This window comes from Primulina eburnea, chromosome 1 (assembly GCF_022965805.1).
Source record: "Primulina eburnea isolate SZY01 chromosome 1, ASM2296580v1, whole genome shotgun sequence".
Lineage (NCBI taxonomy): Eukaryota > Viridiplantae > Streptophyta > Magnoliopsida > Lamiales > Gesneriaceae > Primulina > Primulina eburnea.
Window position 1 is genome coordinate 32,257,572 of NC_133101.1, and position 25,158 is coordinate 32,282,729.

The 25,158-nt window shown below is 40.8% G+C and overlaps 2 protein-coding genes across 2 annotated transcripts; both read right to left on the minus strand.

Moving 5' to 3' along the window:
- Positions 1–1,354: 1,354 nt before the first annotated feature.
- On the minus strand, positions 1,355–4,547 carry LOC140806696 (uncharacterized). Its single transcript, XM_073163243.1, has 4 exons — positions 4,067–4,547; positions 2,839–2,927; positions 2,533–2,767; positions 1,355–2,220 (listed from the first exon to the last, which is right to left on the minus strand). Exons 1-4 carry the CDS (start codon positions 4,545–4,547, stop codon positions 1,355–1,357), a joined length of 1,671 nt encoding a protein of 556 aa, XP_073019344.1.
- Positions 4,548–4,616: 69 nt separating this feature from the next.
- On the minus strand, positions 4,617–5,786 carry LOC140806702 (uncharacterized). Its single transcript, XM_073163247.1, has one exon. The coding sequence runs from the start codon at positions 5,784–5,786 to the stop codon at positions 4,617–4,619; it is 1,170 nt and encodes a 389-aa protein (XP_073019348.1).
- Between the last annotated feature and the right edge of the window lie 19,372 nt (positions 5,787–25,158).

Consider the following 25,158-nt stretch of genomic DNA (forward strand, 5'->3'; position numbering starts at 1 on the left):
TTAAACAATACCATCTTCAATGAACAATAATGAAAGAATCAATATAGATGGTATATCATAACATGAATTAAAGGAAATGAAACAATAGCTCTATGATCTGTAATCTGTGAATGTTATCTCTGTTGATATATACAAATATATATCGGACTGTGAGAGATAACCATGAAAGGAAATGGTAGTCTGTAATTTGTAATCCGTGACCTGTGAATGTTATCTCTGTTAATATATATAAATATATATATCGGACTGTGAGAGATAACCTATGGATAGTATCTCTGTGATATATGAAAATATATACCAGACTGTGAGAGATACTCTTCATGTGATTGGCTAATGACATGCATGAATTACTATCATTCCTTGGATTTAAGCATATGAAATTCATTGGGACAATTGAACAAACACTTGATAAGCACAATAGCTTGCTAGCTTCTCTTTATCAATGATATCAATAAAATTCTTGGATCAATATATATATAACAACAAATATGGCAATAACATATCCATGAAAGAAGCTAGACATCAATAAAAATGGCTTGGATACATATATATCATGTGAGCACAAGGAATAGCCTCTACTTACAACCCAATCAATACTTGGTTGCAAAGATGACCTCAAAAGAATCCCTACAACAATAAACACCATAAAAACTATGAATTAACACCATATATACATGGATCCATCAAGTCAACGCAACCCTTCAACCCAACAATTCCTTGCAAAACCAAAGAATAATTAAGCTCTTACCTTGTAGCTTGCACCTAGACTAGGAGATGCTAAGAATTCCTCAAAAATTCTTGAACTTAGATGAAGATTTGGAGGAAAGAACTTTGGGGAAGAAAATGAGAAGGGAAACGTATGAGGGAGAAGGAGAAGGGAAGAAATGAAGATAGATCTCAAAACAATGCAATATAAATTCATTTCCAACCTTAAAATCGTGTTTCGGAAAAGCAACTTCGACAAATTCCGCAGGGCTGCGCACCCGCGCTCAACCTAGCAGCGCGGGTGCGGCGCTGCCCTGCACGAGCAGCGCACCCGCGCTGCCCATAGCAGCGTGGGTGCGGCGCTGCCTGCTCGGCAGCGCTGCCGCCTGCACCCTAGCACTATTCCCCCGTCCTATCACCTAAAAACATCTCTTCTCGACTTAATAACAAACCTTTACTTATACCACTCATTTCTTATGAATTATAACAACCAAACTCCTTCTAAAATCAAGCATAAAACCATCACCCAAACTTGACCATATCAATTTATGAATATCCCATAACCATAACACATGAAATCATTGATCATAGCAAAATAAAAACTTGGGATATTACAATCTCCCCTCATTAAATAAATTTGTCCCCGAAATTACCTACTGTCGAATAGATTAGGATAACGTTGCTTCATCTCCTCTTCCGGTTCCCACGTGGCCTCTTCAATCACTTGATTTCTCCATAGAACTTTGACAAGGCCAATTTCTTTGTTCCTTAACACCTTAACCTTACGATCAAGAATTTGAACCGGCATTTCATCATAACTTAGGTTAGGCAAAAGCTCCAATGACTCGTACCGAAGAACATGAGATGGATTAGCAAGATACTTACGAAGCATAGATACATGAAATACATTATGAACTCGATCCAAGTCCGGTGGCAATGCAAGACGATAGGCTCGATCTCCAATCTTATCTAGAATTTCAAATGGTCCAATGTATCGAGGACTTAACTTACCTTTCTTGCCAAATCTCATAACTCCTTTGAGAGGAGCTATCTTGATAAAAACATGATCACCAACCTCGAATGCCAAAGGCCGTCTTCTCACATCGGCATAACTTTTCTGTCTAGACTGAGCTATCTTCATTCTTTCTTGAATTAACGCCACAACTTCTGCTGTTTGTTGAACCAACTCTGGGCCCAACATCTTTATTTCACCTACCTCGTCCCAATACAGAGGAGATCTACACTTTCTTCCATATAAGGCTTCATAAGGTGCTATGCCAATGGAAGACTGGTAACTATTATTATACGTGAATTCAACTAATGGCAACTTGGAATCCCAACTCCCAGGGAAATCAATTGTGCAAGCTCTTAACATATCCTCAAGAATTTGAATAACCCTTTCTGATTGCCCTTCGCTTTGAGGATGGTAGGCTGTGCTAAAGGCTAACTTCGTGCCCAAAGCTCGATGTAAACTTTTCCAAAACTCTGATGTAAACCTTGGATCACGATCTGACACTATAGATACCGGTATACCATGAAGTCTCACAATTTCTTGAATATATACCTCGGCATATTGATTCATAGAATATGTTGTTTTGACAGGAAAAAAATGCGATGACTTGGTCAATCGATCTACAATCACCCAAATAGAATTGAAACCTTTCTAAGTCCTTGGCAATCCAACCACAAAATCCATTGTGATGTGTTCCCATTTCCATTGCGGTATAGGCAAAGATTGCAATAATCCCGACGATCTTTGATGTTCAATCTTAACCTGCTGACAGGTTAGACATTCAGAAACAAATATTGTAATATCTTTCTTCATACCTGGCCACCAATAAAGACGTCGAAGATCTTGGTACATCTTAGTACCACCAGGATGTACAGAGTATGGCGCCGTATGAGCTTCTGTGAGTACATCTCTTCGAATGTTATCACCTATAGGAACACATATTTTACCTCGAAAGGTCAACAAACCATCACGATTCAATACAAATTCAGAAACTCCTGTTAATTCATTATTCCTTTTTAACTCCAATAACCGAACATCGGACTGTTGTTCCTTCAAAATTCGATCAAACAAAGTTGAGCGGATAACTAATGTAGATAACGAGCCACTGTCCCTGAAGATACCAAATTTATCTCATTCCTTTGTAAATCAAGCAACAAAGGTTTAGAAATCATAGCATTCAATTCTGAACTTGACTTGCGACTCAAAGCATCTGCAACCACATTAGCTTTACCAGGATGATAGCTAATGGTGCAATCATAATCCTTGACAAGTTCTAACCATCTCCGCTGCCGCATATTCAATTCTTTCTGTGAAAACAAATAACTCAAACTTTTGTGATCCGTAAAAATTTCACATTTCTCGCCATAAAGATAGTGTCGCCAAATCTTTAACGCAAACACCACAGCTGCTAACTCCAAATCATGAGTAGGATAATTTTTCTCGTAGTCCTTCAACAGATGAGAAGCATAAGCTATCACTTTCCCATGCTGCATCAGTACAACACCTAACCCCAATTTTGAAGCATCTGAATAGACAACAAAATCTTCAGTACCACAAGGAAGTACTAACACAGGGGCAGAAGTCAACTTATCTTTCAACTCTTGAAATGCTTGTTGACATGCTATAGTCCACTTAAACTTGACTGACTTACGAGTTAAACTCGTCAATGGCAATGCTATCTTTGAGAAGTTTTCTATAAATCTCCGATAATATCCCGCTAAACCCAGAAAACTCCTCACCTCTGAAACTGTCTTTGGAATGGACAATTGCTTAATAGACTCAATCTTAGAAGAATCTACAGAGATTCCTTCCTTAGAAACAATATGGCCCAAAAATGCCACTTGTTCTAACCAAAATTCACATTTCTTGAACTTTGCATATAATTGTTTTTCTCTCAACAATTGCAACACAATCCTCAAATGATCTCTATGAAATTCTCGTGTCTTAGAATAAATCAAAATGTCATCGATAAAAAACAATGACATAAGTATCCAAATACGGCGTAAAGACATGATTCATTAAATCCATAAACACTGAAGGAGCATTGGTTAATCCAAAAGACATCACCAAAACTTCATAATGTCCATACCTCGTTCTAAAAGCAGTCTTTGGTATATCCTCATTTCTCACCTTTAATTGATGATATCCAGACCGAAGATCAATCTTCGAGAACACTGTTGCTCCTTGCAATTGATCAAAAAGATCGTCTATCCTTGGAAAAAGGATATTTATTCTTAATAGTTACCTTGTTCAGTTCCCGATAGTCAATACATAATCGCAATGATCCATCCTTCTTTTTCACGAATAACACTGGAGCTCCCCATGGTGAGAAACTAGGACGGATAAAACCTTTATCTAATAGCTCCTGCAATTGATTCTTTAATTCTTTCATTTCAGTTGGAGCCAATCTGTATGGAGCCTTAGAAATTGGGGCTGTACCTGGAATTATATCAATAACAAACTCTATTTCTCGATCAGGTGGTAATCCAGGTACATCCTCCTCAAATACATCAGGATAATCCTGAACCACATCAATGTCCTGTAACTGTATTCTACTATCCTTTCTTGTATCCAAAACTGAAGCTAAGTAACCAACACAGCCCTTGTGCAACAATTTAGTGGCTTGAAGGCAAGAAATAATAGGGATACTTAATGAAGAGGTAACACCCACAAATAAATCTTTCTCATAATCATCTTCTAGAAATTTTACTGTCTTACTAACACAATCAATCACAGCACAGTAAGCAGACAACCAATCCATACCCAATATCACATCAAATGCAACCATTGGAATTACTATTAAATCTGCATACAAAAATCTTGATCCCATCAACACAGGACAAGCCTTAAATATACTATTTGTCCAAATTTATTCTCCAGAAGGCAACACAATATTAAATTAAACAGGCACCACAGTAGGTTCAACAAATATAGTATGCATAAACTCCTCAGATATAAAAGAATGTGTTGCACCAGTATCGATTAAGGTAAGTGCTTCTTTGCCCAAAATGAAAATATTACCTGATATGACTGAAGCATTAGGATTTCCACCCTCTTTTTTCATCGTAAAGATTCTGCCTTGAACTTTTCCTTTTCCAACCGAAAGAGGACAATTATATACTGTGTGTCCCATTTCCTTACATCTATAGCAACGACCACTTCCGATTAAACATTCTCCTTTGTGTGTCTTTCCACACTTGGAACACAATGGTCGTTCACTATCTGTAAGAGGCAAAGGAATCCTACTACGCTGCTCCATCTTGCCTTTGCCTTTATAACCTCCTCGAACATTTACACTTGAACCCTGACCTCTTGCTTGAAAAACTTGTCTCCTCAACTGCCTTTCCTTCTCTATCTCTTGTTCAGCAAGTAAGGCTCTCTCCACAATTTCTTGATATGTCACCACCTTGGACATATGCACATCCCTTATAATTTCGGGCTTCAACCCACGAATAAAGTGTTCACCTTTATCCTTGTCATTCTCGGAAATAAACTGAACAAATACACAACCTTCTTCAAATTTCAATATGTAATCAGCAACAGACAAAGAAGCCTGTCTAAACTCAAGAAATTCTTTCACCTTCTTGGCCTTAATTTCCTTTGAAAAATATTTGGCATGAAATAAATCTTTAAACTCGTTCCACTTCAGTTCTTTAACATTAACACTCATTTTGGTGGCTTCCCACCAAATACGAGCAGCCTTGACCAACATAAACACAGCACAATCAACCTTCTCCTGATCAGTGAATTTCAAATAGTCGAAGATGGCTTCCAAAGCTTTGACCCATTCAAGAGCTACTAATGGATCAGGACCACCAATAAAATCAGGAGGGTTCATCCGCCTGAAATGATCATAAGCACCATTTTCAAAACTGTTTGTCGTGCCTTGAACTCTTTCTTGAACTTGACCTTGGATCGTCATTTGCATAGTCAATAACTGTTGAATCTGTTCACCATGAACCTTAGCTTGCTCTTGCAATAACTTAGTGAATTCATCTACTACCCGAGTAGTCTTGTCTGTGAGAGGGGTACTATCATCCCCTTCAACATTCTTACGCTTGGGAGGCATTTCCTACACATATGCTCACGTTAACATGGATATGATGAAAGAATACGTCAATGGCAATGAAATAGAATCAACTGTCAATGTTAAAATCAATAGATGCAGGATCGAAAACATACCAGATTGTCCTAGGCAGAAGAAGTCATATATGGTCCAAAGAACTTTGCTCTGATACCAACTGAAACACCCCACTTGACACATTTTAAATTCAAATAAAATCTGACATCAGCGGAAGCATTTATCTTTAAAATAAAAATAATTATACTGTATATATATTACAAACATTTTCTTACAATACATACAATACATAATCTCCAACATCTAATTCAAATACCAATATTACATATAATAAAATACATGATATTTTTAAAACTTTAAATGTTCAACACACCCCAATAAAATCATTAACATAATCAAATAAAACTTTTCCATTACAGTAGCTATATGACTTCTCCTCCTTGGACAATCTGCTTCAAATCTTTTTATTACCTGCATCACATGACATTAACTGAAATGAGATAAAACTCAGTAAGTAGAGAACTTTACATAACAAATATATATTTATATGGCTTGGCTTGAAACATCACAATCGCAATAAACATTAAACAATACCATCTTCAATGAACAATAATGAAAGAATCAATATAAATGGTATATCATAACATGAATTAAAGGAAATGAAACAATAGCTCTATGATCTGTAATCTGTGAATGTTATCTCTGTTGATATATATAAATATATATCGGACTGTGAGAGATAACCATGAAAGGAAATGATAGTCTGTAATTTGTAATCTGTGACCTGTGAATGTTATCTCTGTTAATATATATAAATATATATATCGGACTGTGAGAGATAACCTATGAATAGTATCTCTGTGATATATGAAAATATATACCAGACTGTGAGAGATACTCTTCATGTGATTGGCCAATGACATGCATGAATTACTATCATTCCTTGGATTTAAGCAAATGAAATTCATTGGGACAATTGAACAAACACTTGATAAGCACAATAGCTTGCTAGCTTCTTTATCAATGATAACAATAAAATTCTTGGATCAATATATATATATATAACAACAAATATGGCAATAAAATATCCATGAAAGAAGCTAGACATCAATAAAAATGGCTTGGATACATATATATCATGTGAGCACAAGGAATAGCCTCTACTTACAACCCAATCAATACTTGGTTGCAAAGATGACCTCAAAAGAATCCCTACAACAATAAACACCATAAAAACTATGAATTAACACCATATATACATGGATCCATCAAGTCAACGCAACCCTTCAACCCAACAATTCCTTGCAAAACCAAAGAATAATTAAGCTCTTACCTTGTAGCTTGCACCTAGACTAGGAGATGCTAAGAATTCCTAAAAAATTCTTGAACTTAGATGAAGATTTGGGGGAAAGAACTTTGGGGAAGAAAATAAGAAGGGAAACGTATGAGGGAGAAGGAGAAGGGAAGAAATGAAGATATATCTCAAAACAATGCAATATAAATTCATTCCCAACCTTAAAATCGTGTTTCGGAAAAGCAACTTCGACAAATTCCATAGGGCAGCGCACCCGCGCTCAACCTGGCAGCGCGGGTGCGGCGCTGCTTCGGCCCTGGCAGCGCAGGTGCGGCGCGGCCTGCCCGGCAGCGCTGCCGCCTGCACCCTAGCTCTATTCCCCCGTCCTATCACCTAAAAACATCTCTTCTCGACTTAATAACAAACCTTTACTTATACCACTCATTTCTTATGAATTATAACAACCAAACTCCTTCTAAAATCAAGCATAAAACCATCACCCAAACTTGACCATATCAATTTATGAATATCCCATAACCATAACACATGAAATCATTGATCATAGCACAATAAAAACTTGGGATATTACAGCATGCTTCCATGAAATGTTTTACATTCAGATTCTTTAATTATTTCAGTATTTATTTAAAGTAAATTATGGAATTATGCATGTTAGTTATGTATGGGTTTTTATGGAACAGTATGCCTCCTAGACGCCAGGTTGGTCGCCCGAGAGGTGGTGGTGAGCACTGTCATGAGGATGGTGAGGATCAGAGGCAAGAGGAGAACGGACCCCCTCCCCCTCCTCCAGATATGAATGCCCAGATGCTTGCTGGGATGAATCGGTTCTTCGCATAGTTTGCGGGGAACAATGCCGCTGGAGCAGCCAGGCCGACAGGGCCCGAGGCTGTCTATGAGAGGTTTATGAAGATGCGTCCTAAGGAGTTTTCAGGGAAGACGGACCCCATGATTGCCGAGGGCTGGATCAAGTCCTTCGAGGTTATCTTCGAGTTCATGGAGCTGGGAGATGCAGACAAAGTACGCTGTGCTACATATTTATTAGGAGGAGATGCCCGCTTATGGTGGGAAGGAGCATCAGTAGCCCTGAACTTGGCTACACTGAATTGGGCGCGCTTCATGGAGGTATTTTACTCCAAATATTTTACTGATGAGGTGCGTTCTCGATTGACCAGGGAGTCATGACCCTGAGATAGGGAGAGCTGACTGTTACGGAGTTCATTTGTAAGTTTGAGAGGGGCTATCACTTTGTGCCCTTGATTGTGAATGATGCAGGTGCCAAGCTGAGGCACTTTCTTGATGGACTGCGGCCGATCTTACGCCGCGATGTTAGGGTTGCTGACCCTACTACCTATGAAGTTGCGGTTTCTAGAGCTCTGGCTGCAGAGCAAGACCTGATCGACATTGAGAGGGATCGCTTGGGGAAGCGACCAGTTCAGGTACCACACCGACCTCCTCCTCCTCAGCAGCAGCAGCACCAGAACAAGAGGCCGCATCACGGCCCGCCCAAAAACAGAGGAGGACCTCAGCAGCAGCAGGGACGCGCAGTCCCGAGGCCATTTGAGCACCCAGTCTGTCCCAAGTGCTCACGCCGCGATCCTGGAGCATGTATGTTTGGCTCAGGGAAGTCTTACAAGTGTGTTACCCCAGACCACACGCTGCCGTATTGCCCTCAGAAGAACCTGCCTACTCAGGGCAGAGTGTTTGCTCTCCATGCGGCGGAAACGAACCCCGATACTATGCTGATGACAGGTACTTTTAAGCTTTAAGTTAATATTTAATTTTCAGTGTTTTGGGAATCGGGATTAAGATTTTGAACTTAGAAAGTGTTATAGGATTGCATGCTCTACTCAGTACTATGGTTGGGGGAATTTAGGTTAGAAGAATTTCGACCTTTGCATGTCTATAGGCTTAGCTCTTGTGATTATTGGGTTCAGCATAGTGTTCTAACCTTTCGGGGTGAATTTTCATAGCTGGCTCAGCTACAAAAGCCCTGATAGATTCAGGGGCTACTCACTCGTTTATTCAGAGGTCTTTGCGAATTTTCTCAAAGTTAAGACCGTTGGGCTATATGTAGCCTACTTAGTAGTACTGCGTTCGGGAGAGGAAATGCAGCCACCAATGTTATCCGAGACATAGATCTGGAGCTTCATGGCAACCTTGTTTACGTGGATCTGATTGTCTTGCCGATGCTAGAGTTTGGCATCATATTAGGCATGGATTGGCTATTGCGGAACAGAGTGTTGATAGACTTCCAGCGGAGATATGCTCTAGTCCAACCGCCTGGGATGACACAGTTCTTATTTGAGCCGGACAAGTACTTTCCCTTACCGCGCATTATTGCTTATGTCCAGGCTAGGAAACTCATGCATAGAGGGTGTCGGGCATTTTTAGCGACTTTTATATCTGTCCTCGAGGCACCCAGTCAGTCAGCTTCAGATGTCCCAGTTGTCAGAGATTTTCTAGACGTTTTTCCGAAAGACGTCTCGGGTATGCCACCTGAGAGAGAGGTGGAGTTTTCTATTGAGCTTATGCCAGGTACGGCTCCGATCTCCAAAGCTCCGTACCGACTAGCACCGTCAGAGATGGCAGAGCTTAAGAAGCAGATTCAGGAACTTCTTGACAAGGAGTTCATTCGCCCGAGTTTTTCACCATGGGGCGCGCTAGTCTTATTTGTGAAGAAGAAGGATGGCTCTATGAGGCTTTGTATTGATTACCGGGAGTTGAACAGGGTTACAGTGAAGAACAAGTACCCACTTTCGCGGATTGAGGATCTATTTGACCAGTTGCAGGGAGCTTCGATATTCTCCAAGATAGATCTGCGTTCCGGTTATCACCAGTTGAGGGTGAGAGATGCTGTTTTTTCCAAGACTGATTTCAGGACTCGTTATGGCCACTATGAGTTCCTTGTGATGTCGTTCGGTCTGACGAATGCGCCAGCGATCTTCATGGATCTCATGATTCGCGTATTTGAGCCGTACCTTGACCAGTTTGAGATAGTATTCAAAGACGACATTCTCGTCTACTCGAAGAATCAGGAGGATCATAGCAGACATCTGACCACAGTGCTGCAGACCTTGTAGAAGCACAAGTTATTCGCAAAGTTCAGTAAGTGCGAATTTTGGTTAGAGAAGGTGGCGTTCTAAGGCCACATTGTTTCTAGCAGTGGTATTGAGGTAGACTTAGCGAAAATCGCAGCAGTCAGAGATTGGGTTGTGCCGCAGAATGCATCTGAGATCCGAAGTTTTCTGGGGCTAGCAGGATATTTTAGGAAGTTCATTTAGGGATTCTCCTCTATCGCAGTTCCACTCACATCATTGACCAAGAAGACTGCTAAATTTTTGTGGAGCGAGGAGTGTCAGAAGAGCTTCGATACTTTGAAGCAAGCTGTAATGTCCGAGAATTAATCACTGTTAATCAAGGATTATTGACTTATAATTTAACGTGATTATGAAAGGGCCAACTAAGACACGATTTAAGATAATGTGTGGCCATTTATTTTGAATTTCAGAGTGTGTTGCCGAAGCAACACCGCACCCGCGCCCTTGCATGTACCGCACCCGCGGTGCATGGACAGAAACTTGGTCAGTTTTATCGAAGGGTGACCGCACCCGCGGTGCAAGTATTACCGCACCCGCGGTGCAGGACCGCACCCGCGGTCTCGACATGTACCGCACCCGCGGTCGTGCAATTTCAGAATGGATAAGAATGCCGAAGCATGAGCGCACCCGCGGTGCAAGATGGAGCGCACCCGCGGTGTGACATGCAGGATGGAAAATGAGACACGTTTCTTGCATGCAATTTTGATATATATATGTAAGAATTGCTCGTTCATTTCCTCAAAAATTCAGAGAAGGGGTCGAAGCTTTGGGTACTGAGTTCCTATCGATGTAGGATACAACTGGACGTAAGTTTTGCTACGTTTTGACATACTTTGAAATTATGATATTGTCAGAATTGAATGGAACTCATATATGTTGGTCTTGACATATTAGACATCATAGAATCGAAGTCAGATTAAGAAACGGACTGATTATGGAATTGTTATGATTTCGGAATAGTTTTGGAGTCGACTTGATATCAGAATTGAGTTGTTATTGATTATGAGATATTAGAATTGATATCTGACTGATATGATATGGCTGGATAAATTGAGATTACGCCGTTATGTTGTTGAAACAGAATTTGATTGAATTCTGTTTATATCCAGTATTGATTGGAACGGGTATTGATAGTATACTGCTTGATATTGTTATTGTCAGATTGAGTATTGACAGATTTGAGTTCGAGACTTCGACAGAGTCAGAGTATCAGAAAAAAAAGGTATAAATTAATGTTGAGTTGGGATTGCACAACTCTAGTGAGGTTTGACTCGAGTCTCCCTAAATCACATACTGTCATTTATTGCATTGATATTTGCAATTGATGAGACTTATGATTGTAGTCTATTGGTTTATAGCCACTGCATGTAATGACTGCTGATTCGCTAGTCATCGATTGATTTGCTTAAATACTGAATGCATGTATTGATTACTGAGTCGTTAAGTCATTGGCTGATTCACCTAGTCACCGGCTGATTCGTCGGGTTGTGGACTGATTTGTCTAAACTTAAGCTGATTCCCTTAATTACCGACTGATTCGTCTGGTTATTGACTGATTCGTCTAAACTTAAGCTGATTAGCTTAATTACAGGCTGATCCGTCTGGTTATTGGCTGATTCGCCTAATTCTTGACTGATTCGTCAATTCTGCGGCTGATTCGCCCAGACACTGGATATATTAATTATATCGATGCCGTTTAGGGATTGATTCATTTCTATCGACTGAGATTCGATATATTTATCATTATCCAGACATCGGGATCCCTAGGTTAGAGTTGAGTCGAGTCTGAGACGACGCGTCAGTGGAGTCGAGTCTGAGACGACGCGTCGGTTGAGTTGAGTCTGATACGACATGTTGATTTACATTGTTATATCATTCATGTTTATTGAATGCTTGATATTGAGTTATGTTTCTGATTTGAGACATGTTATGAATATGTCTTATATGCTTTCGTATATGTTTTATATGATTGCATGTATACATTGTTTATACTGGGATATTTATATCTCACCGGAGTTATCCGGCTGTTGTCTTGTTTTGTATGTGTGCATGACAACAGGTGGGGCTGGATCAGGGTCAAGAAGAGGATGAGAGAAGATTAGATAGCGTGGAGATCCGGGCTTTGAAGCAACATAGGATTCAGCACTGATACGTAGTTGAACCTAGTTGAATTCTTGTAGATAACACAAGATTTGTATATTCATGTTTAATATGTAATTGAGTAAATTACATTACGTTTCCGCTTTGTATTTAAAAAAAAAAATTGAGACCCTGTTTTATAATTGATTAATTAGTCCCCAATGATGATTAAGAACATGATTAGCGTCCGGGTCCCCACAACAGGTGGTATCAGAGCTATAGATTCTTTAGACTGAGATAGAAGAGGCTAGTGAGCGGGGTAGATTGAATTTTCTTTCCTTGCTTGTGATTGCTAGCATGATTTACTGCTTTGACATACATATTACTTGACTTATCTGATTTGATTGTGTAATATGTATTATTGGGAACGAATCTGAACTGATTCTCGATCAGCAGTAAGATGACCGGGAGGGGGATTGAATTGAAACAGATGTGTTGGATTGGGTCACTAATCCTTTTGAGTTTCAGATATGCCTCGTAGACGAATCCCAGAACAGGGTAGTACATCGAATCCTCCGATGGATGTAACACCGACTCCAATGGAAACCTTGCTGAAGAGGTTTCAGTCATTCAAACCACCCACTCTGAAGGGTACTGAGACATCAGTCGAGTGTGAGAGTTGGTTAGGTAACATTGAGATGCTGTTTAATTCGCTGGAGTACAGTGATGAGCGCCGAATTAAATTGATTGGGCACCAGTTGCTGGATGTTGCAAAAAGCTGGTGGATTACAATGAAGAGGGCCTTGGAGCAACGAGGTACGATTATTACTTGGGATGTATTTAAAACTGAGTTTTATCAGAGATTTTTCCCAGTGTCGTACAGGAAAGACAAGGGGGCGGAGTTTGCCAATTTGAGACAGGGTCAGCTGAACATTGAAGAATATGTGACCAAGTTCTCTACCTTGTTGAAGTTTGCTCCACATAGAGATTTTTCCCAGTGTCGTACAGGAAAGACAAGGGGGCGGAGTTTGCCAATTTGAGACAGGGTCAGCTGAACATTGAAGAATATGTGACCAAGTTCTCTACCTTGTTGAAGTTTGCTCCACATGTGTCTGAAAATGACGAAGCCTGTTGCCGATCAGTTCATCAATGGCCTGAACCTCGATATTTTTACATTGGTGAACACAGGACGACCGAATAACTTTGCTGATGCTATGAATAGAGCAAAGGGCGCTGAAGCGGGCCTGATAAGGCAGAGAGGAGCTGAATTTGTTCCTCCAGTGTTGAGACCACCGCAACCACCTCCCCGATTCGAGAGTGGCAGTAGCAGTGGTGGAAGGAAAGATTTTCTGAAGGCTAGAGGAAAGCAGTTTAAGAAGCCTGGTGGCAGTTCTTCTAGCTCCAGTGGTTCTCAGCAGAGTTATACTAGTGTGTACTGCGGAAATTGTGGAGGGAGACATTCCACCGAGCAATGCCAAGGGGTACTTGGTAGTTGCCACTTCTACAAACAACAGGGACATTTTGCCAGAGTATGTCCACAGAGGGATTCCCAAAGATTCCAGGGAGCCGAATCCGCGGAATCAGCGGCACAGGGGAGTAGACGATCAGCTGCTGTTCGTTCATTTCAGCCAACACCATCTCAGTCACAGCAGAGGCCGGGAGGAAGCCAGACAGTTGGCCAGCCTCCTAGACAGTAGGCCAGAGTATTTGCTTTGACCGAGGAACAGGCTCAGGAAGCACCAGATGATGATGTTGCAGGTAACTGATTTGTTTGATTATCCTGCATACGTATTGAGGGATACCGGTGCTTCACATATTTTTGTTTCTGAAAGATTTGCATTGATGTATGCATTATCTGTTGAGTTCCTATTTACTGTAGTATTTGTTTCTTTTCATTTGGGAAAAGATCTTGTATCAGTGATTTCTGTTAGATCTTGTATACTACAGTAGGATAAGAATGAGATTGAGTTAGATTGTGTGGTAGATGGTATTGTACTGGTGTTCTATGATTTTGGAACGGCATTACTGATATTGATATGCTGATCAAGTACAGAGTTACCATCGATTAGTTCCAGAAGATGGTGAGAATCAGACCTGAGATGACCAAGAGATGAATATTGTACGATAAGAATTCTAGACTGAGAATTTCTTTGATATTCGTACTAGCTATGACTCGATTATTACAGAAAGGAGCAGAATGACTCCTTATGTATTCAGTTGATTTACTGAAGTTGAGTCTATCATTGGCTGATTTACCAATGATAAGAAAGTACTTGATGTTTTCTCTGATAAGACTTCAGATTTGATTCCAATCAGAGAGATTGATTTTAGTCTTGAATTGATATTAGAAATTTTTGAAATTTTGAATCCTGATTGAGACAGATTGCATTCGGGATGTGTTATATCTGAAGATGATATATTCGTTGATTTTAATAGAATTAAACCGTAATTGGTCAGCCGAGGTTGACATCGGCGTCAGATAGTCGCGGTTTATGAGTTTAGCTGATTAGTATCAATGAGTGATGTTTTGAATCTGATTGAATATTGATGTTATTCTGAATACGTGTTTGGGACAGATTGTAGACAATGGAGATTATATTGTACTGTCCGAACCAGAGTTGATTTTGAAACATTGGAAGCTCAAAAAGTTGATTAGAATGTTTAGAACTCAATATCAATAGTCAGAACAGAGTGTTGATCAGAATATCAGGTAAGTAATACTGTATTGTATGTTAATAACTAATTTGTTGTGCCCGATATTTCGAATGTGAAATGACATAAATTGTTAGAAAGGTGCAATACTTGATTTAGTAAGCATCCTGATAGCAGAAACTGTTTTGATAGAAATAGATGAGATTAGATATGGTAGAGTTTGGACTGAAATGTCTGAACCACAGACAGATAAAGATATAAAGAAAGAAACAAAGAGATTGGTTATGTAACTTGTCGGTTCCTGAATGGAAATGAGATTACATTTCCAAGGATATCGTGATGAAGTTACTACATTCCTTTCGGAATTGAGTATTGATTGAGTTAGGAATGACAGACTGACCCAGTATACGAGTGTTAAACCGTACATGAAGATGTACAAATATGATATACTATTAGTATTCCGTCAGGAAAATGATTAGATTACACGGAGTACTGAGAGTTGAGTATATTAGACCGTGATTTTGGTTGATTTTGCACGTTGGACAGAATGTACCGTAAGAGTTAGATATTAGATTATATCTGAATACTGAATAGTATTCACTACTTGACAGATAGTCAGAGTGGATTATCCGGATTTCGGAACATATGCTTAGAGTTGTAGTGCTGGATTTTAGCACTAGTTGACATAATTTATTGTCATTTGTGAGTTTTCGTACAACAAAAGCTATCAAACGAGTATTGAGATAACTCCTTTCGAAGCATTGTACGGAAAGATATATGGATCCTCTATTTATTGACATGATATCTCTGAGATTCCTGAGATTGGATCTGAAATGATCAGAGATATGATTGAAAAAGTGAAGCTAATTCAGAAGAAAATGGAAATAGCTCATGATAAACAAACTAAATATGCCAACGTCGGACGATGACTGTTGGTATTTGAGACCAAAGATCGAATATATCTTTGATTGAGATAAACAGCTTCGATAACAGCTAATGGTGTTGAGCTGTTACGAACTGTTAGTTGGGTATATAAAGCTGTTGTACAACCAGTATTACGAGATTGACTTTATCAGAGCTATTTCCAGAAATAGAATTTGATATGAGATTGAAATTTCAGAACAGATTCATTGAGATGAGTTTCTGATTTAAACTCTGTATACATTTCTTCTGACATATCTGAATTGATTACTTGTGATTTCGAGGACGAAATCGGATCTTAGGGGGGGAGAAATGTAATGCCCGAGAATTAATCACTGTTAATCAAGGATTATTGACTTATAATTTAACGTGATTACGAAAGGGCCAACTGAGACACAATTTAAGATAATGTGTGGCCATTTATTTTGAATTTCAGAGTGTGTTGCCGAAGCAACACCGCACCCGCGCCCTTGCATGTACCGCACCCGCGGTGCATGGACAGAAACTTGGTCAGTTTTATCGAAGGGTGACCGCACCCGCGGTGCAAGTATTACCGCACCCGCGGTGCAGGACCGCACCCGCGGTCTCGACATGTACCGCACCCGCGGTCGTGCAATTTCAAAATGGATAAGAATGCCGAAGCATGAGCGCACCCGCGGTGCAAGATGGAGCGCACCCGCGGTGTGACGTGCAGCATGGAAAATGAGACACGTTTCTTGCATGCAATTTTGATATATATATGTAAGAATTGCTCGTTCATTTCTTCAAAAATTCAGAGAAGGGGTCGAAGCTTTGGCACAGAAAATCCTTACGACTTTTGCGAGAAATCCGTCCGTCTGATTTTGAATCCGACCTCGGTACTGAGTTCCTATCGACGTAGGCTACAACTGGACGTAATTTTTGCTACGTTTTGACATGCTTTGAAATTATGATATTGTCAGAATTGAATGGAACTCATATATGTTGGTCTTGACATATTAGACATCATCGAATCGAAGTCAGATTAAGAAACGGACTGATTATGGAATTGTTATGATTTCGGAATAGTTTTGGAGTCGACTTGATATCAGAATTGAGTTGTTATTGATTATGAGATATTAGAATTGATATCTGACTGATATGATATGGCTGGATATATTGAGATTACGCCGTTATGTTGTTGAAACAGAATTTGATTGAATTCTGTTTATATCCAGTATTGATTGGAACGGGTATTGATAGTATACTCCTTGATATTGTTATTGTCAGATTGAGTATTGACAGATTTGAGTTCGAGACTTCGACAGAGTCAGAGTATCAGAAAGAAAGGTATAAATTAATGTTGAGTTGAGATTGCACAACTCGAGTGAGGTTTGACTCGAGTCTCCCTAAATCACATACTGTCATTTATTGCATTGATATTTGCAATTGATGAGACTTATGATTGTAGTCTATTGATTATAGCCACTGCATGTAATGACTGCTGATTCGCTAGTCATCGATTGATTTGCTTAAATACTGAATGCATGTATTGATTACTGAGTCGTTGAGTCATTGGTTGATTCGCCTAGTCACCGGCTGATTCGTCGGGTTATGGACTGATTCGTCTAAACTTAAGCTGATTCGCTTAATTACCGATTGATTCGTCTGGTTATTGACTGATTCGTCTAAACTTAAGCTGATTCGCTTAATTACAGGCTGATTCGTCTGGTTATTGGCTGATTCGCCTAATTCTTGACTGATTCGTCAATTCTGCGGCTGATTCGCCCAGACACTGGATATATTAATTATATCGATGCCGTTTAGGGATTGATTCATTCCTATCGACTGAGATTCGATATATTTATCATTATCCAGACATCGGGATCCCTAGGTTAGAGTTGAGTCGAGTCTGAGACGACGCGTCGGTTGAGTTGAGTCTGATACGACATGTTGATTTACATTGTTTATATCATTCATGTTTATTGAATGCTTGATATTGAGTTATGTTTCTGATTTGAGACATGTTATGAATATGTCTTATATGCTTTCGTATATGTTTTTATATGATTGCATGTATACATTGTTTATACTGGGATATTTATATCTCACCGGAGTTATCCGGCTGTTGTCTTGTTTTGTATGTGTGCATGACAACAAGTGGGGCTGGATCAGGGTCAAGAAGAGGATGAGAGAAGATTAGATAGCATGGAGATCCGGGCTTTGAAGCAACATAGGATTCAACACTGATACGTAGTTGAACCTAGTTGAATTCTTGTAGATAACACAAGATTTGTATATTCATGTTTAATATGTAATTGAGTAAATTACATTACGTTTCCGCTTTGTATTTTAAAAAAAAAATTGAGACCCTGTTTTATAATTGATTAATTAGTCCCCAATGATGATTAAGAACATGATTAGCGTCCGGGTCCCCACACAAGCTCTTATCTAAGCACCATTTTTGGCCATGCCATCAGGGCCCGGTGAGTTTGTTCTGTATACCGATGATTCAAAGCTCGGTTTGGGCGCAGTATTGATGCAGCATGGGAAGGTGATAGCTTATGCTTCTCGACAGTTGAAAATCCACGAGAAGAATTACCCTACCCATGATCTAGAGTTGGCTGCAGTAGTTTTTGCCTTGAAGATTTAGAGGCATTATTTGTATGAAGAGAAGTGCCAGATCTTCACCGACCACAAGAGCCTCAAGTACTTCTTTACGCAGAAAGAGCTGAATATGAGTCAGAGGCGTTGGTTGGAGCTTGTGAAGGATTATGACTGTGACATTAGCTACCACCCGTGTAAAGCTAATGTAGTTGCAGATGCATTGAGCAGAAAAATTGCAGTGATGACTCATTTGACGATTCAGAGACCTCTTCAGACTGAGATGCAGAGGTTTGATCTAGAGACTTATCCTCGAGGTAGAGTTCCTCGTCTATCTACCTTGACTATCCAGTCCTCTCTTCTAGACCTTATTCGCAGTGGTCAGTCAGCATATGAGCAGTTAGCAAAGTGGAAGCAGAGGGATGAGACCAAGGGCAGTGTTTTGTATTCAGTTAGCGACGGTATTGTGAGATACCGAGACAGGATGTGGGTTCCTAGCAGTGGTTCTATCCGAGCAGATATTCTATCAGAGGCCCACATGTCCCCGTACTCCATTCATCCATGGAGTACGAAGATGTACAAAGACCTGCAGTCATTGTATTGGGGGAAACCTACGTATCAGTCCCTATTTCTATTCAACTTTTACTGCTACTCACCATCACCCAAAAAACCCTCAACTTCACTTGTGAAATAAAACTCTCTCACTAGGGAGTCAGGAACAAAATTTGTTTGATTTGGGGACTGACTGCAAATTTACCGTTGTATTGGTGGCTTGGAATGAAGAAGAACATCAGACGTTTTGTGTCCGAGTGTCTGACATGTCAGCTTGTGAAGCAGAGCATCAGAGACCAGCAGGTATGCTCAAGCCCCTTCCTATTCCCAAGTGGAAGTGGGAGAATGTTACCACGGATTTCGTGACCGGGTTGCCGAAGTCAGTCAGAGGATCGAATGCCATCTGGGTGATTGTTGATCGTCTTACCAAATCAGCGCACTTCTTGCCTATTAAGACGACTTTCACCATGGTTCAGTATGCAGAGTTGTATATCCGAGAGATAGTCCGACTTCATTGTATTCCAATTTCGATCGTATCTGACACAGAGATCTTAGATTCACTTCCTCGTTTTGGAAGAGTTTACAGTCGACCATGGGTACGAAGTTGTTGTTTACCTCAGCTTTCCACCCACAGACAGACGGTCAGTCAGAGCGAGTTATTCAGATCTTAGAGGATCTTCTCCGTGCTTGTGTGATTGATTTCACTGGGAGTTGGGAGTCGAATTTTCCGTTGGTAGAATTCACCTATAACAACAGTTTCCAATCTTCTATAGGTATGGCTCCGTATGAAGCACTGTATGGCCGTAAGTGTAGATCTCCTGTTCATTGGGATGAAGTAGGAGAGAGAGCAGAATTGAGTCCAGAAATTATTCAGAAGGCTGCCGATGTAGTAGTCAAGATCCGTGATCGGATGAGGACTACTCAGAGTAGACAGAAAATTTATGTAGATCAGAGGAGGAGAGATCTAGAGTTCGCAGTGGGCGACCATGTTTTTGTGAAGGTGGCACCTATGAAAGGTGTCATGCAATTTGGAAAGAAAGGGAAGCTCAGTCCGAGATTCATTGGACCGTTTGAGATCCTCGACAGAGTTGGGACGCTAGCTTATCATGTTGCTCTTCCGCCGAATCTGGCCGGAGTACACAATGTGTTCCACGTCTCCATGCTGAGAAAGTACATGGCAAATCCTTCGCATGTTCTGAACTTCGAGCCGTTGCAGCTTACTCCAAACCTGTCTTATGAGGAGAGACCAGTGCAGATCTTAGACAGACAGGAAAAGAAGCTTCGGAACAAATTGGTACAGCGAGTCAAAGTCGAATGGCTTAACCTGTAGAACCCGTAATTAGACTACGTATAAGCCTTGCATAATTCTAGTGTTTTAAATTTAATTGACTTCATTGCATGAGTATTTAAGTGTTTTCCTTGGAGTTAATTATTTTACCCAGTAGTTTAGAGTTTTATTCTTTTCAGTCAATTCGGTGAGGCCGGACCGGAGTTGGAGTAAAGAGATAAAATTTACTAGTAAGAAAACATTTCCTGAAATTTATTTAAGATAAATAATAAGTAAATTTATTGTAAAAAGAAGGTTTAAGGAATTATTTAAATAAGTTGAGATAAGTAGTAAATTGAGTTCAATAATTAATTCCTCAATTCTTTAAGATATTTATCGAGTAGATAACACACTAAAGATTTAAAGTTCAATATTCAAGAAATATTTTCCCTCCCTTCTATTGTAATTTTCGGCCCTCTTATTTATTTTAAAAAGATTTGTAACAACTCAATTCCTTGATCCCTTCCTTATCCATTTTTGGAGATGAATTCCTCACCATTTTAACCCACATCTAATTGATGACTAAGCAATAATCCATCCCATTTGATTGATGAGAAATCGGCCATGTTTTTTTTTAAAGATTTAATTATGATTTCCTTGCAACTCATTGTTTATTTATCCCCTTAACTTTTCTAGATAGATTTATCCTCCCCATCTTTTAAATCACTAGCAAGATTTAATTAAACCAATTCTCCCTTTGCACCTAGACCTTATAATCGCCCATATTCACCTCTAGTATCCCCAAGAAAATCTTTGATATCATTCTATTTCCTTATCACTCAAACTAGTAGATAGAAAGAATATTTTCCTTCCCTTTTATCTTGTATCTTCCCATTTAATTTCCTAGACTCCCTCCCCCTCCTCAATCTCGAAAATTTGAGTCTCCTTCAGCACAAAAATCGTGTAAGACTAGGAAAAAAATTAAGGAAGCAAAACAAGAAAGAAAACAAGAGAAGCAACCCCGTCTCCTCCGCGCCGAGCCGTCGTTATTTCGTTCGTTTCTTTCAAACGAAAATCCAAGGCATGTCTATACTTTTTCTAAACCTCAATCAAGTCCTATTTGCATATTTTTAATGTTACATGATCATCATTTAATAGTAAAACCGAAGTATATCAAGAGTTTTCAAAAAAAAATGCAAGTGCAGAATTTTCGGTTCCTCCTTGTGCAGTTCACGGTTTTGCTTGTTTGTGTGTATTCAGATGATTGGCTCGACTCCAGGCTCCCATGGCGACTTATATACATGTATTAGGATGCATTAGGACCATGTTGGTCCATTCAAACCAGCCCCATGCTTGCTGGAAATTCAGAATGACAGCAGCTTTTCTTTTGCGTCGCTTATGTTCGAATTTTTGGTGTTTGCTGTCAACAAGGGGACGTTCCCGATCTTGGCTGCCCTAGGGGCTATATCCAGGGTTATAGCATCTCCTTGTGATGTTTAAGACGTGACCAAGTCACCCTTTTGAGGCTTGGTCCACGACAAGGTCGGTTTTTAAATCAAAACGCAAGAGCAGCCCCATCGGTCTTCAAAATTCTGGATGTTGTGTGAGTTGAGTTTCGAGTTTTCGGTGGATTGGTATGGATCTTGGTTGGCCTATGGCCCTTAGCCACGGTTCATACCATACCACGGGATGTCTAGATCGTGCCATGGTCGATCGAATGGCCACTGGAACGACGCGAGACAACCAACGAAGCAAGAACAGCCCCCTCCCCTCTGGGCCTTCAGTTTTTGACAGCAAGTGTGTTCGTTGTGTTGTGGCGTGGGGTGAATCTTGGTTGGCCTAGGGCCCTTAGTCACGGTTTACACCTCGCCCTTAGATGTCTAGATCGTGCCATGGTCAATGAAATGGCCACTGGAACGACACGAGACAACAAGCGAAGCCAAACTCCCTACGCGCGCAGGATTTCCTTCTAGGCTAGGTGTGTAGTCTCGTTTCTGGTGTGGTGCGAATTGTGGCTGGTCTTGTGCCCTTAGCCATGGTTCAAATCATTCCTTGGGATGTTGGCAAGAGTCTCTGGTCGGTGGTTCACGCCCCTAATGGCCGATAGTCTTGAAACCAACGCAAGTCTTGTAGTCGCGCAGCTGCTGGAATTTACAGCAAGTTGTTGTGTCGGTTCAGAGGCTAGTTCGAGTTCTCGGTCGGCTTTTAGCCTGTGGCCTTGGACTGGACAGTGTCCCTTTGAGTTTAGAAGGTCATGTTTTTGACCGTTTGTGATTCGGATCATTTTTGAGGTCGTACGAGAATTTACGGTGCGATGTGCCAAATTGACTCTCGAAAGAGCGTTTCACGTTTTGGCCTCCATTTCACCTAGATTTCGACCCTCATCATTATAGGAGCATTATTTCAGTATTTTAAGCGTATTTTAATCATGACTGTATTTCGGTTCAGTGTCGGTTCAGGTTGGTTCGGAGTCGTGATTAAATACGAAGTCATTAGGCGTCAGAGTCGCACTTTTTGAACGTAAATTGCATAGTTAGCCAAGTTTAAGCTATTGCATATTTTTCAGGACAGTTAGGTTGCAGCGAGCCTGGGAAGATCCAATCCAATCTAGTTGGTAACATCTACAGGAATTTTCATTATGCCAGTTAATTATTTTACGTGCATTAAATAGAAAATGATTATTTTTTTGAGATTTATGCGATATGGCTTGTGGTTCATTCACTATGTGGGAGTATTATTTTATACGGTCGCCAGTGACCGCTAGTTCAGTTTGGTACCACCCGGTCGCCAGTGACCGGCCAGCTCAGTTCAGTTTCAGACTCCCCGGTAGCCAGTTACCGATCAGTTCAGCTTAGTGCAGTGGCCACAGGCGTAAAACATAATCTCAACAGAAAATTTTACCAATTATTTCAGTGCAGAGCTCCAAGGAGCAAATATTTTTACTGTAATTTTCAGTTTAGTTATGCACGTATCATAATTGCTCAGCACAGATTATTTTCAGCATGCCTCATGACATGATATTTTATCCCATGCATATTTTACTTCAGATTTTACTCGTTACCTGCGATATATGCATGCTGAGTCTTTAGGCTCACTAGACTTGATTGTTGTAGGTACTGATGAGGCCAGGGCCGAGGGCGGGGACCAGTGAGCCAGCTTGGGTCGGCAGTAGTGGCACCCGAGGACCTCAGTGCAGCAGTTGTTATTTTATTCCGCAAACATTTTATCAGTCGTTGGATATTTTTAAATTGTGATTTTTGGCAAACTTTATTTTCTTCCACTGCGATATTTTAAACTTTGAACTGGATTTATCAATTGATTTTATGAATGAGGCCATTTAAGTTCTTTTAAAAAGAAAATTTTTAATTTTCCGCAAATTTTCAAGTAAGGATTTTCGGGCCTTCACAGTTGGTATCAGAGCGGTGGTTCTGTATAGGGTTACACTACTACTGACCACGAGAAGCTCACGAAGTCACGTCTTCGGTCTGTAAGTTTTACAGTTCAGCATTTTATTTAAAGCAAGAATTATTTTGCCAGCATGCTTCCATGAAATAATTTCGACCAGATTTTCAGTATTTCAGTGTTCATTTAAAATCAATTATGGAATTATGCATGTTAGTTACGTATGGGTTATGTTGGAACAGTATGCCCCCTAGACTCCAAGTAGGTCGCCCGAGAGGCGGTGGTGGGCGCCGTCATGAGAATGAGTTCGATCAGAGACAAGAGAGGCAGGCACCTCCTCCTCCTCCTCCTCCTCCAGTTCTTCGCACAGTTTGCGGGGAACAATGCCGCAGCCGTAGCCGCAGTCGTAGCCAGGCCGATAGGGCCCGAGGCTGTATGAGAGGTTTATGAAGATGCGTCCGAAGGAGTTTTCTGGGACGTCCGACCCCATGATTGCTGAGGGATGGATCAAATCCCTCGAGGTCATCTTCGAGTTTATGGAGCTGGGAGATGCCGACAGAGTCAGATGCGTCACCTATCTGTTCACTGGAGACGCCCACTTATGGTGGGAAGGAGCGTCGGTAGCCCTGACCTTGGCTACACTTTCATGGACACGCTTTACGGAGGTTTTCTACTCCAAGTATTTTGCTGAGGAGGTTCGCACCAGGCTGACCACCGAGTTCATGAGCCTGCGACAGGGTGATATGACGGTTACGGAGTTCATCCGTAAGTTCGAGAGGGGCTGTCACTTTGTGCCCCTGATAGCGAATGATGCCAGAGCCAAATTGATGCACTTCCTCGTGGGTTTACGGCCGATCTTGCGCCGGGATGTTAGGGCGTCTGACCCTGCTACTTATGAGATTGCCGTCTCCAAGGCCCTAGCCGCAGAGCATGATCTGCGGGACATCGAGAGGGATCGCCAGGGCAAGCGCCCCGTCCAAGTACCACACCGCCCTCCTCCTCATCAGCATCAGCAGCAGAATAAGAGGCCATTTCATGGGCCGCCTAGAATCAGAGGCCAGCAGCCGCCGCAGCAGCAGGGGCGCCCAGCCCCGAGGACTTTTGAGCACCCAGTCTGTCCCAGGTGCTCACGCCGTCATCCTGGAGCGTGTATGGCTGGCTCAAGAAAGTGTTTTAAGTGTGGCAGTCCAGACCACGTGTTGCTGCAGTGCCCTCAGAGACATCTGCCTACTCAAGGCAGAGTTTTTGCTCTCCATGCAGCGGAAACAAACCCGGAAACTATGTTGTATACAGGTACCTTTAAGCATTGAGTTATTATTCGAATTTCAGCGTTTTGGGAATCGGGATTTAGATTTTGAACTTAGAACTGTTATAGGATTGCATGCTCTACTCAGATTTATTTCGGGGGAATTAAGCTAGAAGAACCTTGACCTTTGCATGTCTATAAGTTTAGATCTTGTAGTGGGATTCAACTTAGAGTTCCGATCTTTCGGGGTCTCCGCTACCAAGGCC

What these genes read in the sequence shown, in the direction of transcription:
- LOC140806702 (XM_073163247.1), bottom strand. Translation starts at nt 5,786, where the DNA reads ATGCCTCCCAAGCGTAAGAATGTTGAAGGGGATGATAGTACCCCTCTC.
- LOC140806696 (XM_073163243.1), bottom strand. Translation starts at nt 4,547, where the DNA reads ATGGGATCAAGATTTTTGTATGCAGATTTAATAGTAATTCCAATGGTT. An exon ending in GCAGGAGCTATTAGATAAAG is followed by an intron (nt 2,928 to 4,066) that starts GTTTTATCCGTC and finishes ATGTGGTTGCAG; the next exon opens with ATGCTTTGAGTCGCAAGTCA. An exon ending in ACGTCTTTATTGGTGGCCAG is followed by an intron (nt 2,221 to 2,532) that starts GTATGAAGAAAG and finishes CGGTATCTATAG; the next exon opens with TGTCAGATCGTGATCCAAGG.